This window comes from Calypte anna, chromosome 21, assembly GCF_003957555.1.
Source record: "Calypte anna isolate BGI_N300 chromosome 21, bCalAnn1_v1.p, whole genome shotgun sequence".
In the NCBI taxonomy this organism is placed as follows: domain Eukaryota; kingdom Metazoa; phylum Chordata; class Aves; order Apodiformes; family Trochilidae; genus Calypte; species Calypte anna.
This window is the reverse complement of record NC_044266.1, coordinates 738,060-756,285: the sequence shown is the minus strand read 5'-3', so window position 1 is coordinate 756,285 and position 18,226 is coordinate 738,060. Positions and strand designations below refer to the sequence as shown.

The following is an 18,226-nucleotide window of genomic DNA, read 5'->3' as shown; positions in this document are numbered from 1 at the left end:
CCAGCAGAAGGTTCTGGGACTCCAAGCGCTGTGTTCATCCCCAGATTCCAACAGCTGAACACCCCATGGCTCCACAGCCGGGCTCAGAGGGGACCTGAGGACGTTCAGTAGCAGCTGGGAATGATTTACATCAGCAAATAAAGACTATTCAGTCAGAAACGGGCAGATGAAGCCGGGGGGGACACCCTGAGACCGGCACCGCCTGCTCCACCGCCTGCTCCGTGTCCCAGAGCGGCTGACGTCACTGTGCAATGACGCACTTCCACCTCAAGTGATATTTTACGTCACCGTGACGTCACGCCACATCTCCCGCCCTCCCCTTAGCAACGCCGCCGCGCTCCGTTGCTACGGAGCCATGTTTGTCCCTCTCCACTCGCCGTCCCTCAGGCCGCGCCCCCTCCCTGCCTCTCCCCCCGTCCCAGCCAATCGCATTCCCCCGCCGGGCCCGTGACGTCACACCAGCGCGACGGCGCCGGGCCCACGTGCCGCCGCCATGTCGTGGCTCTTCGGGCTGAACCGCGGGGCGGCCCCGGCGGGAGGCGGGGAGGGGGGACCCGGGGGCACCGGGGGCACCGGGCTGACCCTGCCCCCGCTACCGGGCGGTGCCGGAGCCGCGGGAGGCGGTGCTGGGGAGCGCCAAACCCCCAAGGACAAATGGAGCAACTTCGACCCCACCGGCCTGGAGCGGGCGGCCAAGGCGGCGCGGGAGCTGGACGCGTCCCGTCAGTGAGGGGCCGGGCGGTGGCGGGAGGGAGCCGGGATCGAGCCTGCTGGCTGGTTGCTGCCTTCCCCGGAACCCGGGGCGGGTTAGGTTCCAGCTCTCGGCCCGGATCGATGCTCCGGGTCAGGGATCTGGGGGGGCCCGGGGCCCCTTTGGCCTCCGAGCGGGTTCTGTGGAGGGGGAGGAAGGGCCGGGATGGCGGGGGCAGCCCTGGTGGCTGAAGAGGTGGAGGTTCGGCACCTCACCCGGAGCCCTGTGCCCAGTGCTGGGCTCCGCCAGGGCACGGCAGAGGAGCTGCTGGAGAGAGGGCTGCGAGGGGGCTGAGGGGTCTCTGCTCCGCTGCAAGGCTGAGACCTGGGGCTGCTCAGCCTGGGGAAGGCGAGAGGGATCGTGTCAGTGCTGAGAGATACCTGGAGGGGGTGCCAGGACGGGGCCAGGCTCTGCTCAGTGCCGGGAGGAGGGGCAGTGGGCACCAACTGGACCGTGGGAAGTTCCACCAGAACGTGGGGAGAAACTTCCTGGCACTGAAGGTGGGAGCAGTGGAAGCAGCTGCCCAGGGAGGCTCTGGAGTCTCCTTCCCTGGAAATCCTCATAACCCCTGGGCTGTCATCCTCTGCAGCCTGCCCTGGGGAACCTGCTGGGACTGGGTGATCTCCAGGGGTCCTTCCACCCCCACCACTCAGTGATCTCTGAGCATCTGTCAGGGATGGGCACAGAGCTTCAGAGCTGTGTGCTTGACAGTGTCACCCTGTGCCAGGCTGGACTGAGCTGTCTGAGCCCCCTCTCACTTGACACAAGACCCGTGTGCTGTCCATAGCTTCTTCCCACTCCGTTTCAGGCCATGCCAAAGATGCTCTCAGCCTGGCCCAGATGCAGGAGCAGACCTTGCAGCTGGAGCAGCAAACCAAGCTGAAGGTGAGCTGGGGCTCCCCACGTGTGGCAGAGCCAGCCCTGTGGGGACCAGAAGTCAAACTCATTTTCCAGCAGCCTGCTGAGTGTTTCGTGCTGCTGCTCAGCTGTGGCAGCTCAGGTGCTGGCAGGGGCAGTGCAGATCTGGGGCTGTTCTCAGGTGTATTTGGGGGCTTTGTTTGCAGTTTTTGTGGTGGTTTTGTAACTCCTGGAACATCACCACCAGTTTTGTTTTCTGAGGGGAGCTGATTGAGCCCAATCAAACAGTTGGGTGGAAGACACAAGACACACTTCTGTTCCTTTGACAGAGGAATCTGGGGATTGTTTGAGTGTTGCTTTGGGTAATAAACTGGGTTTAATCCTGATTACATGATTCTTATGATCCTGTTTTAGCTTGCTTGTGCCATTGGCCAGCCTTGCAGGATACCAGACTGATGACAGATGGATTTCTTGGAATGTAGGAGTCAGGAGCACTTCCTGCTCTGTGTGCTGATGATCTCCTTATCCCAACAGGAGTATGAAGCTGCCATAGAGCAGCTGAAGAATGAACAGATCCGGGTACAGGCAGAGGAGAGAAGAAAAACCCTCAGTGAGGAAACAAAGCAGCATCAAGCAGTAAGGAAATGAGGGGGAAACCAAGTGCTGGGTGTCCTGCTTTGTGTCCTTCTTCATGGAACAGCCAACAACTGCTGCCCCTTTTGGGGAGCAGGGTTGTGGGAGGGCAGCTGTGAGGCAGGATGCAGCTTTGTGGCCTTGAGCTTTTGTTGCCAGGTTCCTGAAGACCCCAAGGGGCTGGCAGTAGCTGTTGCTCTTCCTAAAGGTTCTTGGTGTGAAGGTGCTGAGATACACTTGGTTTGTGTCCAGCAGCTCGTGGCCTTGGAGGTGGAACACTCAGGTTATGGTTAGCTGGGCAGTCAGTGTCTCTCAGGTATTGGGGTTTCAGTTTTAAGTAGCCTGCAGCCCTCTTCTGTTACAAGTTTGATCTTTTAGACAAGAAAGACAGACCTAAGAGGAGAAGTGATAGAAATCTGAGAGGATCAGAGGCTGTGCTGGGTGCAGAATGAGTTCCTGGAGAGGCAGTCAGAGTGACATCAGGGAAATGGGAGGCAGCTGCCATGCTGGTAGCTCCATGTGGTGACTTTTTACCTCCAGAGCACAGAAAATTAGGAGAATGCTAAAATCCAGCTATCTCTGTAGCCTGAGCTAAAACTGCTGATTTGGCAGCTTGCTTTGTGTCCTGCCAGAGTCTGGACTTTGGACAGGGCTGGCTCAGGAACCAGGCTGCAGCTCACCTGCTGTGGCCATGAGATGGCTCCTGGACTCCTGCAGTTCACAGGGGCAACAACCCAGCCATGGTTTCCCTCTTTGCCAGGCTTTGCAGTCCTTGGGGAGAGACCTTGCAAGCTGATCTGCTACCTCAGGCTATTTTCTGGGCCAAGGAACACTTGTTCTTTGCTTTTATATCTGTGGCACCTCAAAGTGCAGCCCAGAGGAGCTGTTGTTGTGCTGCCTGAGGATGTTTTGCCCCAAGCTTTGTTCTGTTCCTCTTCAAACCCGGGGTCCCTTTTGGTTTGTGTGGGTTTGTTGGGTTTTTTTCATTTTATTTTGCTTTTTTTCCCCCTGGATGTTCCAAACCCCACTGCCCTTGGGAACAGCTTCTCTCTGAAGTGCCTAATATGTTCTGAATCCTTTTTGTGTGTGTGTGTGAAGAGGGCCCAGTACCAGGACAAGCTGGCGAGGCAGCGCTACGAGGAGCAGATGAGGCAGCAGGTATGAAACCTTCCTCCTCTGACCCCCCTGGCAACTGGGTGGCAGCTTTCACAAGCCCAAAGTGTCATCTGGGACTGTGCCCTGCCCTGCTTTCCAGGTGGCTGGTGCTGGAGGCAGCTGCATTCAGCTCTGCTGTTTGCTTGGCTGTCAGGAATTAGGGCAGAAATGCTGGGAGCATGGGATTAGGAGTGAATCTGGGAGGAGGAGTGCTCTGCAAGCTGAGCTCTAGCTCCCTGAAAACATTGGTAGTAGCTAAGCTTGCACAAATGCCTTCTTGACTGAGTTCTGCAGCTTTAACACACTTTCTGCTGTCATCTCTGCTGGCAGCAACTTGCTAATGAAGAGAACCTGAGGAAGCAGGAGGAGTCTGTGCAGAAGCAGGAGGCCATGAGACGGGGTAAGGTGATAATTCCTCTTGCAGAGGGAATTGGTGAGGCACTGGAAGAGGCTGCCCAGGGAGGTGGTGGGGACACCATCCCTGGAGGGGTTCAGAAGACAGATGAAGAGCTAGTTCAGTGGTTACAGGTTGCAGGGTGGACAGTTGGGCAAAAGGATTTAGAGGCCATTTCCATCCTTGATGATTCTACAAACTGGGATCTTGGAGGAACAACACAACAGCTCTTACCAGGCCAGCAAGTGAACCAACCCCAACTATTGCCCACCTGCCTGCTACCTGGCATTAAGCCAGCCTGAAAAGATTTCCCCTCTTTCTTTTTCTCTTTTGTTTTTCAAGCCACTGTTGAACGAGAGATGGAGCTGAGGCACAAAACTGAGCTGCTGCGTGTGGAGGCAGAGGCCAGAGCCAGGGCCAAGGCCGAGAGGGAGAACGCAGACATCATCCGGGAGCAGATCCGCCTGAAGGCTGCTGAGCACAGGCAGACTGTCCTCGAGTCACTCAAGTATGTGCCACCCCAGGGCCTCCTCCTTCCTCCAGATCCCTCCCATCCTGCAGGGCTCCCTGCTCCTCTGAGGAGGGGGGACGTTGGTTTGTGTGCTCTGGTCCTGGGGAGGATGGGAGCTGTGTTGAAGGAACCCTCTCTCTCTGCTCTGGCTGCATTCTGATCAGCCAAGAGCCCTGTTCAGGCAGCTGTGGGTTTTATACAGTTTTTCTAGCAGGTTGTTTCAATCCTCAGTCACTAAGATGGAGACTCAGTTGCTCTGGAAACTTCCATTTCTTTCAGTTTCTGAACACATGCCACAAGCTCTGAAGCAGTCCTCCAAAAGGCATTTAGATTTTTAGCTTGTTAATTTGGGGGCATTTGAGATTTTGCATTTCAAAAGCTTTAGAATTAAACACCTTTTATTATCAACCACCACTAATAATGTATTAAAGAGAGAAATTTACACCATCTTGGTGCCAAAACCTTTTTTGTGTTTGATCCCAGTCAGGTTAGAGACATCACCCAATAACAAATGTGTTTGCCAGGCTTCTTCATGTGTCAGTTCTGAGCTGAGACCTCAGTCACTTTTTATTTGCATTATAAACTGCTGTAAATGCTTCCAGTGCAACCTTAACAATCTCTTTCTCTTCTCCTGCTCTCCTTAGGACAGCTGGGGTGCTTTTTGGGGAAGGATTCCGTGCTTTTGTAACAGACTGGGATAAGGTTACAGCCACGGTAAGACTCTGACACGTGTCAAGAGCTTCCAGAAAAGTCTGTCTGTCAGTGTGTGTCACACCTTTGTTCCCTCTAAACCAAAACGTTGGTCCCGTAGTGTTTTGGTTTTAAATTACAATATTGAGGTACATTAACTGCAGGCCACAGAGGAATCTGCAGAATTCCCTTTCTGTGTGCAGTCTGTCTGTTCTGCAGCTTCAAGACCTGGCAAGCCACGACCTAAAACACACCTCACACCTTTTTATCTAATTTTGATGTAGCCCAGAGAGCACTCAGAGAATGGTTGTGTGCTAAATAAGTTGATTAAAAGCCAGGCCAGCATTGTTTCAGAGGACAAAAGAGCATGGCAGTGGCTTCTTGTGGACACTGAGTTGTTTCTCAGTGTACTGCTTACAGCAAAACTTGACAGTGAAATTATATTTTTAGTAGCATGGCTCATTAAAGTGGACGTTTTGCTTTAAGTCACTCACCACCCTCTGCTCCATTCTCTGGCTTTGTAGTCACAAGCTGACACAGAGACCATTTTGCCTGAATTCTCTGAGGAGAACAAAACATTCTTTGAGTGGAACCTTTTGTAATCTGTAGGCTGTACCTGGAGTGCTCGTGGTATTCAGAACCTTCTGCAGCTTAGAGCTGGGTGCTTTTAGCTCAGTATTCTCTTGACCCAGATAAGTTTTATGCATTATGGTCATTTTTGCTTCTGACAAGCTCTTGTCTTGTAAATTTGGGACATTTAGCTTATACAGAAAGAAAGAAGTACGTGTATTTTTGGAAAGGAGATAACACAGCTGGAACTTGTATTTTCTGTTGCTTTGAAAAATGACTAAAGGTAAGAACTAGCCAGTTATTTTAGGGTTCCTCTAAATTAGCCCTCTCTTTGCAGCTCTTCCTGCCCACTGTAAGGGCTGCTCTTTTCCTGCCTATTCCTCAAAGATTCTGCTCCAAGTTTTTTGGGTTTTTTTGTGGGTTTTTTAGGGGAATGCACTTTGCTTTTTCAGTCAGAGATTCATTCCTTGACCAGCTACTTCATGAAAAACAGGTAGACACGAATCAGACTGATTTGTGGGGTTGGCATAGGAATTGTGTTCTGTGTTTGTCAGAGCTGAGTTTGTGATACAGAGCTGCCAGTCTCAAAGCTTTGTTTCTCTGTATCTTGTAATATGAACTTCAGTGAAGTCCAAAAACCTGAAATCCTTGTCTCTGCCTGGCTGGGGCTGACCCAGCAGCCTCTGACTTTGCTGTACTGGATGCTGCTGAAGCAGGTGATGTACAGGTGCATGAGATCTTTTGTCACAGGACCTTGTGTTTAGAGGGAGGCTACTAAAAAGGTGGAGTCTCTTTTGTGTTCTCATGTCCTGGTACCCTGAGCTGAATCAGGTGTAAGAATCATCTCATTCCTCACATCTTGGAGCCTGCAGTCCTGAACTGTTCATGTTTCCATCCCAAGCTGAGGTGATGTCACACACTGACTGAGGCTGAACAGATGGTGGCTCCTGGGTTCCTGAACAATGCCATCCTTGTTGTCCTTGAGGCTTTTGTCCTTATTCTGTACTTGTAGTAAAGAGCTGCTTGCTTTCAAAGCAATTGCTGCAGCTTGCTCTTTCCTCTCTCTGGGCTTGCTCAGATAGGAATTGCTGGCATGGAGCTGTGAGCTGAACACAACTGATTACTCAGAACAGGGTGGAACAGTTGGCCTCTTCCCAAACATCTCTCAGGTTAGAAGTAATGCCCCTTGTTCCCTTCTGTTTTCAGGTGACCAGGACTTATGGCAAATCTGATTCACACAGGTACAGGCAGGTGGAACTGGAGGCTGGTGTTGATACACTTTAAGTAAAGAAACTCTTACAGAAGTTACCAGTGCCATCAGTCTCTGAGAACTAAGGAAACAATCTTACAGATGCTGAAGGTTTCTGTGAAGTCTTGCTTTCAAATCCTATCCTGAAATCTTGTTCTTAGCAACCTCCTGGAGTGTGTTTAGCATTGTCAGCATACTCCTTGTCTCTTCTGACAGCTCGTGATGGTGGAAAAAGCTGCCTGCAGGGCTCTTGGTTTCATCTGAGCCAACACAGTGCTGAACAGCACCATAAACCACAGAGAAGTCTGGAGTTTTTCTGCTTCACTGAGAAATTGATGGGGATGTCTCCTGTTCTGGGGTTTCTGAAAGAGCAGTCCCTGATGCAGTGTTGGTAATTTCCATGCTGGTTTTGGCTTTGAAGCTCCTCTTGAGTACCTGTTTTGCTGCTGTGTTGGGTCTGGCATGGCTGCTCACCTTCAGCTGGTGTACCCTGGCTGGTCCTTTTTATTCCCTCCTGTCTTGCTGCCTGGGTGGCAGCCACCATGTAGATGTTTATCTTGGCATCTTTAATTCAGCATACATTTTCTTTGGTGGTGAGGGGTAGTCTGGCAGACAGCACCTGGTTCCTGTGGGTTCTTTTCCTTACCTGCCTGCACAGAACACCTGAAAAAAACCCCAAACCACATCACTTTCCCAATGTGCTGTGTTCACACCCCTGGAAGTGAAAGCCTCTGTGCTATGGGAGGTATTGTTTTCTCAGAGGAGACTTACACCTCCTTGCAGGTTTGCAGCAAAGCCAGGTGGCTGTTTGTCTTAATACAGATTTCACTCATTAAAAACTCTGAAAAGCCACACACATCTTGAGCAGGAGTACTTACTGCTGGCTACATGACAATATGAATTACTTAGGCTTCTGCCTTGCCCATTGCAAGAGCACTGAATGCCCTATGGACAGGGACTGTGAGACCTTGACTGCCTGAGCAGAGGTAAAACATCTTACCAAAAATAAACCCCTCTTGGTCAGCATTTGGCCTGAATCTCAATTTCCCACCACAGGCTGTGCTACACACAGTAGAGCTGCCTTGCCAAGTGTTTCTCCTGATCCTTCTCCCTCTTCTTTGCAGGTTGCAGGCCTGACCCTGCTGGCAGTGGGTGTTTACTCTGCCAAGAATGCCACAGCAGTGGCTGGGCGTTACATAGAGGCCAGGCTGGGCAAACCTTCCCTGGTGAGAGAAACCTCACGCATCTCCGTGCTGGAAGCACTCAAGCATCCCATCAAGGTAAAGATTGGCTTGGGTTTTGTGCTGCACTCAGCTGGGAGGCTGCAGAACTCCTTTTGCAGCTCTCTGGAGTCAGTGAATGTGAATTAAAGATAGTGGTGGGCATGGCATGGCTGAGCTCGTTGTCATTTCGTGTCACCTTGTTGTCCTGGTGAGCTGGCACAGCCATGGTTGATTTCTCCATGAATTGACTTTGTCCCCTCTAGGTTGGTAAGAGACTCACCAGCAAGGCTCAGGATGCCCTTGAAGGAGTCATTCTCAGTGTGAGTATTCTATTTTCCTATCTTTGTCTGTTAGGGATGACTTTATCTAAATAATAAAGGCTGTTTCTTTACAGGTATGAACAAAAAGAGCTGTAATTCCAGTAATTCTGGAAAGGTAGCACTGTTGGGACACCTGGGCCATAAGCAAGCTCCTGTGTTCAGCTTGCAGCCCAAAAAGCCCAAGTTTGCCCATCTTGTGAATGGTTTTTAACTTGCTAATTGGTGCTGCTTCTGTGTATTTACTGCTGAATTTGATTCCTGGGTATCAGGCAAATTTAAGTGCTTCTTGAGGCTGCTGAGAGAAAACACTCCTGCAGGAACAACTTTCTTCTCCCTGTACCTCTACAAATGTATCAATAATTTTGGACAGAGCTTGAAACTGAGTAAATCTTGACTTAATGGGTAAATGACCCTGCTCTGAAGTAACAGGCAGCTGAAGTTAAGGCTTAAAAGCTTGAGGCTGTAAGAGTCCTGCCTGCTTCTTGCTGGTACTGAGCTGTGAAGCTGATAGATGGAAGTCTCCTGGTACCTTCTGTTCTTAAGTTTAACCCTTTCCTTGCAGCCACAGTTAGAAGCACGTGTGAGAGACATTGCCATAGCAACAAGAAACACAAAAAAGAATAAAAGCCTGTACAGGAATATCCTTATGTATGGCCCCCCTGGCACCGGGAAGACACTCTTTGCCAAGGTAAAACGCTGCCAGGATTCTGACAGGCTGCTTGTTGCAAGGTGCACTGGAAGAAAGGGCTTCACTCAGTGTTTGTTTGTTCCCTGCCAGAAACTGGCTGTGCACTCGGGCATGGATTATGCCATCATGACCGGTGGTGACGTTGCCCCCATGGGGCGAGAAGGAGTTACTGCCATGCATAAACTCTTCGACTGGGCCAACACCAGCAGGAGGGGGTAAGTAGAGGCTCCTCCAAATCCTCCTTTTGGTTTCTTGCTCAAAAAACTCCCTCCTTGCAACGTGTGTGGCTCAGCCCCTTCATCTCTGTGTGCTGTTGAATGATGGTGCTCTCACACAGGTGAGGTAACACTGACCAGGTGTGACATCTAAAGGTGATAAAAACTGAAGTCTTGATGAAAACTTGTGTGTCTTTGGATATTCTAAGCCTCAGTGATATTCAGGTATTTAAGCAGGTTTTATTCTGGCTATCCAGCAGTGTTAGGACTGTGTTGCCTTCAGTAGCTGAAAGCTGTTGTGACTGAAGACACTTCTCTGCAGAGGCTGTAGTTGGGAATGTTTGCAGAAAAACTGAGGTTGTGTAAAAGATGTTAATAGGACCTGAAGTCCCTTGAAAGCAACCTGGTTTTGAAGCTAGGCAAGAAGGCAGAAGAAGCTGTGACAGCTTTATGAGCAGCTTGGTGCTGTTATTGATAACATCTCTATATGCTTTGTCTCTTGGGAAGAGCACTACCCTTGGGTTAGAAGTGAATTTATTTGTGTGAATTATTCATTGGCTTTATTAATTCACTTCTCCACAGGTAGTAAAGCCTTTATATTATTGCTAGTGTGGTCTGGAAAGGAAAAACCCAACAAAATGAGAAAGCAAGTTGCAGTGGAGGACTCTGGTGTCAGGTTTTCAGAACAGAAAGGAGGAAAAATGTCAGGAAGATGCCAGTGTCACCATGGTTTCTTGTGTGCTTGACCTGTCTTGTACCTGTGCACACTTTTCTCTAAATAGGAAGGAATGCTAAAAAAAAAAGTCTCACAGATCTTTGGGGAGCCTGGTCTAAATCTCAAACATCTGCTCCAGCTTGGCAGCAGCATCCCAGCACTGCTGGGTACCAGCCCATTGCCAGGGCTGTGCCCACGAAAACTCCCATCCAGATTAAAAAATCTGGAGGAGGTTATGGTCGTGTGGCCTAAAATTGCTGCTCTTCAGTCTGCTTCTGAGGAACAAAACTCCAGAGAACCTGGGGTCAGGTTTATTATGGTCTGTCTTAATCTAATGCCTCCCTCTTTGTGGCGGGATGGGCCAAGCGTGTGTAGCTTAGCTGAGAAACATTGCCTTAAGACATGAATTGCCTTTTGTAATCCTTTGGGTTTACATCTGGGCACAGTTCCAGGTGCCTGTTGGTGGGACAAGGAGGAGCCTGGGGCTGTTTGAGCCTGACTTACCTCTCTTCTGTTACTGTGTAGTGTTTTCCTTTCACAGCCTCTTGCTGTTTGTGGATGAAGCGGACGCGTTCCTGCGGAAAAGGGCGACAGTAAGTGCTCTGTGTCTCTTTTCTGTGGGTGCTGCACAGGTAGGCAGCCCACAGCTTCCTTATTAACCTGCTTAGCTACCTGCAGCAGGAACAAGATTCAAGCAGGCAGGTGCCTCACTCCTCACTCAACTCAGCAATACAGAGACAGAGCATTCGTGTCTGTCAGCTGAACGGAATGAGCAGCTCAAGGCTGACTTGAGAATTCCTCCTGCAAGAGTTGGGTGACATCATCTCTTGGAGGTTTTGTGTGTGACTGGGCAGTAGGAGAGAAAGAGGCATATCTTGAAAACAAGATGAGATTATACCCTGGTACCCTGCAGGGTTTGGATTTTGTCCCAGCAGATATTTATCTTGGCAGGTTTTCATAACAGAGTTGCTTTTCACTGCATTAACAAAGCTACAGTAGCATCTTCCCATGGACAAAGGATTTATGTTTTAAAAGTGAACCTTCTTTTCAGGAGAAAATCAGTGAAGATCTTAGAGCAACTTTAAATGCATTCCTGCACAGGACAGGGCAGCACAGCAACAAGTAAGTATCCAGTTTTCAGCCCTTACAGCAGCTCAGATTTCTCTGAATTGAGGAGAGAGTCTGTGAAGGGTCTGTGGTGTGCAGATGGAAATTGAAAACAGATGATCTGTGCTATTGAGGACTAAGATCCCAGGTGATCTCTAGAAATGTCTTTTGCCCTGTATCTGGAAAAGGTGATCAAGATGGAACTGCAGAACTGTTAAGAATAGTGATGTGTATGATTTACTTTTAGATAGCCTCCCATTTTTCTAAGAAATAGTCCTTTTCAGCCTTGCAATCTCTAATTGCTGTGGATCAAGCAAGGATACGTTTTTTGACAAGATTTATGATTGCACTGCAAGGCAGTTGACTGGCAGGAGGTGATAAATTTAACATCCCCTGATGTTAAATTGCTGTAGCAGAGCTCTGGGCATGCCTGTTTGGTGCTGGTTTGGTGCTGGTGCCTCCACTCAAAACAGCTGGGCTGTCATTTTGTCAGATGTTCAATTCAACCTTAATTTCAACTGCAAGCCATTTCTAGGAGACTGCACATGTCCCTGTGATTCATCCACTGCTTCTTTGTACTTCTGAGCAGCCTGATTACTGCTCTGGGCAGTAACAAGTCCTGGACCCATCAATGGGAGTTAATTTGAATAAGTCTTTAACAGTGCATGGAAATTTGGGTGAGACCCTGAGGAGTGCTGTGGCTTCACCAGGGGACTGTCACCAGTGTCACTAAGCACTGGGATCTGCTGGTTTAAACAGCAGAATTGCTGGTTTAGCAGCCTGCAGAATAGCAGGTCTGGGGAAAGCACAATCTTAGGCCTCTGCAAGTCTTGGTTTGGTGAAGTTATCTCCAGAAATGACAGCAAAGAACACAGCCCCCTGTAGATCAGAGTTTAAATAGGCTGCAAGAATGTCAATATTCCAATAGCTGTGGTTAAAAGCCTGTTTCCAATTATAATGCTCTATTAAGCTGGTAACATCAATTAAAGCATTAAAGTAGAATTGGCATGGGGAAGAAGCATTGCTACAAAGCTATAGAAGAAGTTTCTGGCTTCAAAATACATCAGGACCTGGGAGGTGGCATATCTACTGTGGAGCAAAGCTTGGTAAAACAAAGCACCTTTGTTTCCTTGGTACCCACTGTGAGGATCTCAGACTGGGGAGCAGGAATGTGCTGTCAGATGCTGATACAAAGCTCTTCCTAAGGAGTCTTAAGGCACATCAGGTGATGAAAGATCTTTCCTACCCGTTGTAGCAGTTCCCAGTGCCCAGGCTGATTCCACTGACTTTGATTTTTATGGGTTTTTCAATCTTGCCTCCCTTGTTCCCAGGTTTATGCTTGTTTTAGCAAGCAACCAGCCTGAGCAGTTTGATTGGGCTATCAATGACCGAATAGATGAGATGGTGAACTTTGATCTGCCCCAGCTAGAAGAAAGGGAGAGACTTGTGAGGCTGTATTTTGACAGGCATGTCCTGAAGCCAGCCACAGAGGGTAAACAGTGAGTATCCCTGCAGAGCTCTCACACCCTGTAGCTTCCTCTCTCTTTGGTTGTTATCCTCTCCTTTTCTGTGTATCTTGTCACACTGTCTGTAAATCCACTTTAAAAAATAGTGAAGTTGGAGAGATGCCTCTTGCTGTCCTGTTCCAGGATAAGGTGCCACCCTACAAATTCATGCCATGGTTTGTTGTGCCTTTAAAATTTAGGAGGTCAGTTACTGCACAGGAGGCAATAGTGCAAGGAGGAATGCTGCTGGAATTCCTTGTAGCCAAGCATTTGCTTGGCTTAACAGACAAACCAGACCAAGTGACTCTTTTCCTTGTGGCTGTGCAGCCTTGCACTTTTTTTGGTCTTAATCTAGGAATGCACATTTCTTTGTGCCACAAAATTGGGCTTTCTGGGCCCAGGAGAACAACTTGTGCACTCAGGCTGGATCGTTCTGCAGAGACTGATCCAGTCTGATCTTTCATTTCATTGTAAGTGTTCCTCTTTGCAAAGCCTGCCTCTGACTCCCTCACCCTCCTGTTATGTGGCCACCACTAAACCAATCCTTCTGCTTTTTCAGACGTTTGAAGCTGGCCCAGTTTGACTATGGGAAGAAGTGCTCAGAGATTGCCAGGCTGACAGAGGGCATGTCTGGGCGAGAGATTTCTCAGCTTGCTGTGGCATGGCAGGTAAGGAGGGCTTTTATCACTGGGATTCTTTGTTGCTTTTCCCTTTCTGGTAGGCTTAAGTGTTACATGTAGGAGTCTCAAATCTTGTCTCACTTTGGAAGTTTCATGTGGAAGCTCAGCAAGATGCATAAAAGAATTTGAGACTGAGAAAGGTGGCACATGTTGCTGGGCATTAGGTGGCAGTTAGGGTGTGTTGAGACCTGACAGGTTGAAGGTGATACCAGAATCTTGGGCCATTCTGTCTTTCACAGAACCAGTGGATCCCAATTTAACTTTGTTCAAGCACAGCTATGCTTTTTCTGAGCTTCTGATTTTGAAACCCAGGATAAAGACGTAGGGTGTTTGTCTTGATGAGGATGTGGGAGGGAAAGCAGAACATTAATTGTCATAGTATTTCTTTATTTCTCTGAATTTGGAAGAGAAACCCCTTAGCCATGTATGAGAGGCTTTGTTGCCAGGCATTTCCTGTAATAAAAAGTTGTGATAAATGATCCTTTGCCTTTTATCAGCTTTGCTTTTTATCACCCCTTATCTCCTAGCTTGTCCTTACTCCCTGGAGATGACCTCAGCTTTTATAACTTCTCCTTTAGATGATCTTGGGTGACTAATTTCTTAGTGGGTTTGCCCTGATCACTTTTTAAAATGTACCTCATAGCACCAGAACTGTTCTGGTACAAGGTTCTGTGTGAAATTGCAGGAGGTTATGTTCCTCTCTGCTGTCACAAAGCGATCAAAAGGCTTTAAAAAAAATAGATGCAGGAAAGGATGGGCAAAAATACAAATTGTTTTGATGTAGAAGCTGCAGGAAACAGAAATCAAAGTTGTTGGTGTTCTGGAACAAAGGACTTTGATTTTTATCCCTTGTTGATGGAGAAAGGCAGTGGGATGTGTCACGGGTCAGTGTTAAAATAACTCAGGCTTTTTGCAGCTCGAGGCAAGACAAAGGGAATTCTTCCCTCAGGAGATGACTTGGGTGCATATGGTCCACCAGCAGGTTTGTGAGGGCATCACTTCTTCTTAGGGGTGGGATTTCTGTCCTGAGCACTGCCCTGGGAACTGCCTGTCAGAGCTGCTGATCCCAAGCTCTACCCCAGGGATCATTGTCAGTCCTTGGGTCAAGGGGTTTGGAACTGGAACTGCCTGGAGCTTGGCAAGAGCTTTGCAGAAGGATGCCCTTGTGCCAGGCTTGGTCCGTGGACTTCTGGATGGGGCAAAAGTTGTGGACACCAGCCTTGGGTTTTGCCTGGCTATGAAGAGCAGGGTGCTTCAGTAGCTGTGGCTCAGAGCCCATCACAAAGGTGGTTTAACCAAGTTCTCTCTTGAATGGCATCAATATTCTGGGGCCTGGGTGAAGAAGATAGCTGGTTGTGAGCAGGTTGGTAGCTGATACCATGCTGTCTTCTCTCAGGCAGGGGTTGAGGCTCCTGCCAGCCCTGCCCATGCACTGGCACTCTGTGTGCTGCTGCACCACCAACTGGGTCAGGGAGCTGCTGGGAATTAAAAATAGCTTGGCACAGCAAAGGAACTGCACACCCAAGGGCAGGGGCTGTGTGAACCAGCATAGCTGGCTCAAGAAGATGCTTCTCAGGCTTCCTCAGCTGGATGCAACAGCTGGGAGGTGGTTGTATACAGTAAGACCATTAACTCTTGAACTGTTGGTCTTTTAAACCCCTTTATGACTGATCTTCTGGTTCAAGGTGCTGCATGCCAAGGTCTGGGCAATAACCTGATGTGGGCAGCACCTTTATGAACACAACTGAATTTCAGGCAGTTTGGTAGCTACAGTTCTGTCCACCTTGAATGTGTGAAACTGTAAGGAAGCTACAAAAAGGCTTAACCTGAGGATTTAGGGAGCTGGTTATCTCTAGTTAAGGTGAATATTTTAGACTTCCTACTCAGTTCCTGCTCAGTTCCCTCCCTGCAAAAGCTTGCTCCCTTGTAGCAAAAACATCTCAGTTAAACTAGAAGCCTGAGCAATAGCTGCAGCTTTTATTTTTTTTTTTTAAACTTAATTCCACTTTACACTGGGTTTGAAGTGAAGTGGCTGCCATCTACATGAAGTTCTGGTTCACTGTTGTTTCTGGCTCAGTTTGTCCTCAATTTACCAAACAGAAAAAACAAGATGCAGGAAAGCAGAAGGTGAAACCTCTAGTGCTGGGAGAAATAATGCTGCCTGGCACAGCTAATAGTCTGCATGCTAGAAATCCATTTTAATCTCTTCTGCAGAAGACTGAGCTTTCCCTTTTGTCCTTGTGCTTTTCCACTCCCCATATCTAATACTTTATAAATATAACATGGATTAGTTGTGTTTACACACTTAAAAATTCCCTTCAGATCTGTTTGCAGTGATGTGCAGCCTTTCTGCCTCTGTGCCCTGTACTTAAACCCATTGATACGCTTTAGATAAAATGTCAAAAAACACCCAAACACCCAACCTTTCACTATTCCAAGGTGTAATAGCTGGAAAATTGTTTTGGCAATACTTCAAAAGGATTCCCAGGAGGTTTATGTCCCAGTGTTAATGACAGAGGTGAGCTTCCTGCCATTTCCTTGCCTTTTATGCCACTGACATAAAATGCTGCTTTTTTTTTTTTTTTCCCCAAACCTTGCTTATATCAAAAAAGGAAAGAAAATCATCATCTTGACCCAAGTTATGGGAAGGATTTAATGTTTCTGTAGCAGTCTGAGCTGAAGGACATTATAAGCAAGTGAGGTGGGGGGTCCTTGTGTTTTTCTTGGGGTTTATTTTTGAGCAGGCTGTTCATTATAAATGTGATTCAGAGGATGGAGATTGGTTTAACCAAGCTAAAATAAACCATGGAATGAGCCATTAGGTCACCTAGGCTGAACTGGCCATTGTGCTTCCCTCCCCACCCACCCCTCTCACCAAAATACTTTGTTTTCAGATTATTCCCTAATTGGATTTGAATTCTAAAACGTGAGTGGTTGCACTGGAGAAAACAGGTTAAAATTTGTATGTGCAGGAGGCAGAGGTATGAATATAAATGCAGCTCAGCACCATTCTGGTGTGTGTGTAAGCTGCTCCCAGAAGGGACAGCTGCTTCTCCCATTTGCTTTCTTGACAGCCAGGGCCTGGGGCTTTCTATAAATAGAAAGTCATTGAGAAAATCAACAGAGCATGAACTGCACAGCTTTGCAGGAGTTTCCACAGCTGAATTTATGGGCTATGCAGTGGCAGGGAGGAAGGGAATGCATCCTCTCCGCTCTGTGGAGGCACAGAACACACATCCCAGGAAAGCACTTGTTCCATTTTAAACCACCAGACCCTCCTGGCTGGAGGTGTGAACACAAAATGCTCCTTTGAGCTTTAAATCCCCAGGTGTGTCCTGCAAATAAAATCAAGAAAAATCAAAAGGGAATGCATCAGAGAGGATAATTCCCCTGTGTCTGCCCCTTTTGGTGGTGAAGAAGAATGTGTTCCTGCCTGTGATGGTGGGGAACACCCTGGTGGCAGCAGGGCTGGGAGGTGACACCACAGCTCTGCAGAAGGAGAGGGCTGTGGATGGAAGTTTGGGGTGGGCAGTGTGGGTGGGAGAAGCTGAAGGGGGTCCCACCAGGCTCCATCACTGGCACAGCTGGTGAAGGAGCCACAGGATGGAGTTGCTTGCAGAAACACTTGCTTTAGGGAGTAACCAGAGATAGGAATCTGCAGCTTGGACTTGCTTTGTTACCTTGGAGATGGGGACAGCCACAGCACAAGTGTCTTTCCCTTCCTTCTGGGGGGTTCTTGTGTTGGCACCTGCAGAATGTCCATCAGTGGAGTCCCAGCTGTCCTCTGTGCTTGGACAAGAGTGAAGCCCAGAGGCAGGTAGGAAAGGTGCTTGTTAGCAGCTCAGAGAGCAAGACTTGGGCTGTGATGTTTCTGTGTGCTTGGGCAGTTGATGTGCTCAGTCCCTGGCAGAGCTGCACCAGGGAGAGCTCGATGGGGAGGCACCAAGGTGCTCTGGGTGCCACCACCAGCTTAGAACAAGACTGGATGTTGAGCTAAGGTGGTGCAGGGGCAAACATGAATGGAAAAGAAAACCAAAGAAGAGAGAGCAGTGTCAAATCTTCCCTGATCCTAGGAATGGCCATCACTCACTTGTGTCTCCCTTGCCTTTCCCTCTCCAGGCTGCAGCTTACTCCTCAGAGGATGGAGTTCTCACTGAGGCCATGATTGATGCCCGGGTGGCTGATGCTGTGCAGCAACATAAACAGAAGATGGAGTGGCTGAAAGCAGAGGGGGCTGAAGGCAGCAAAGGGGCTGGCACAAACCCACTCCTGCCTTTCCCCAGGGGAACCCCAGTCTGAGCAGCCCATGGGCTCTGGACCAGCCCGTGTGGGGACATGGGTGAACACTGGGAGGGTCTCCTGGCAAATGTTTGGTGGAATCATGTGTTGAGAGAAATGTCCCTGGTGGTGCCAGGGAGGGTTTCTGCCACAGCCTGCCTTGGGTTTTCTGTTTTGAAGTTCACCAGGGAAACAAAAGGTTTCCATAAGGCAGAAGCAATTGTATTAAAGGATGTCCTTGCGGAAACCCCATCACCTTTGTCAGTCTCTGTGGCCTCCAGTCTGGCACTGCAGAAGAACCTGGGTCACAGTGGGTTATCTGAACCCCAGGGGAGCTGCTCATTCTCCAAAGCTCTGCTTGGGGTGCTGGGCAGCCCCTCAGCCCAGCTCCAGCAGGAGCCACTGCTTCCCTGGGCTGGGCTGTGTCTGCTCTGACTGCACAGCTCATCTTTGTTTGCTCTCTGCAGCCCCTGCCAGCCTGAGGGGGGACTTTTCCCCAGGTACATCTCTCTCAGGAGGTGAGTGGGGAAGGCTGGGTCAGTCTGTCTGGCACACAGCAGTGTCCAGCAAGGGCTGGAAAGAGCAGCGTGAGCAGGGCTTGTGTGCAGCCATCCAGCTGCACTTGCTACATGAGTCTGCTGCTGCATTTCTGGACCAGTTCTGAACTGTGACAGTGTCAAGTCA

The 18,226-nt window shown here is 48.9% G+C and overlaps 1 protein-coding gene across 1 annotated transcript; it reads left to right on the top strand.

The window, feature by feature from the left end:
• The first annotated feature begins 556 nt into the window (after window positions 1–556).
• LOC103537344 (ATPase family AAA domain containing 3A) lies at window positions 557–17,794 on the top strand. Its single transcript, XM_030463863.1, has 16 exons — window positions 557–722; window positions 1,560–1,636; window positions 2,144–2,245; window positions 3,341–3,400; window positions 3,728–3,797; window positions 4,134–4,299; window positions 4,947–5,016; window positions 7,936–8,091; window positions 8,298–8,354; window positions 8,917–9,042; window positions 9,133–9,257; window positions 10,514–10,565; window positions 11,024–11,094; window positions 12,411–12,578; window positions 13,144–13,252; window positions 17,384–17,794. The coding sequence occupies exons 2-16, from the start codon at window positions 1,592–1,594 to the stop codon at window positions 17,561–17,563; spliced, it is 1,557 nt and encodes a 518-aa protein (XP_030319723.1). The 5' UTR covers window positions 557–722; window positions 1,560–1,591; the 3' UTR covers window positions 17,564–17,794.
• Window positions 17,795–18,226: the final 432 nt, after the last annotated feature.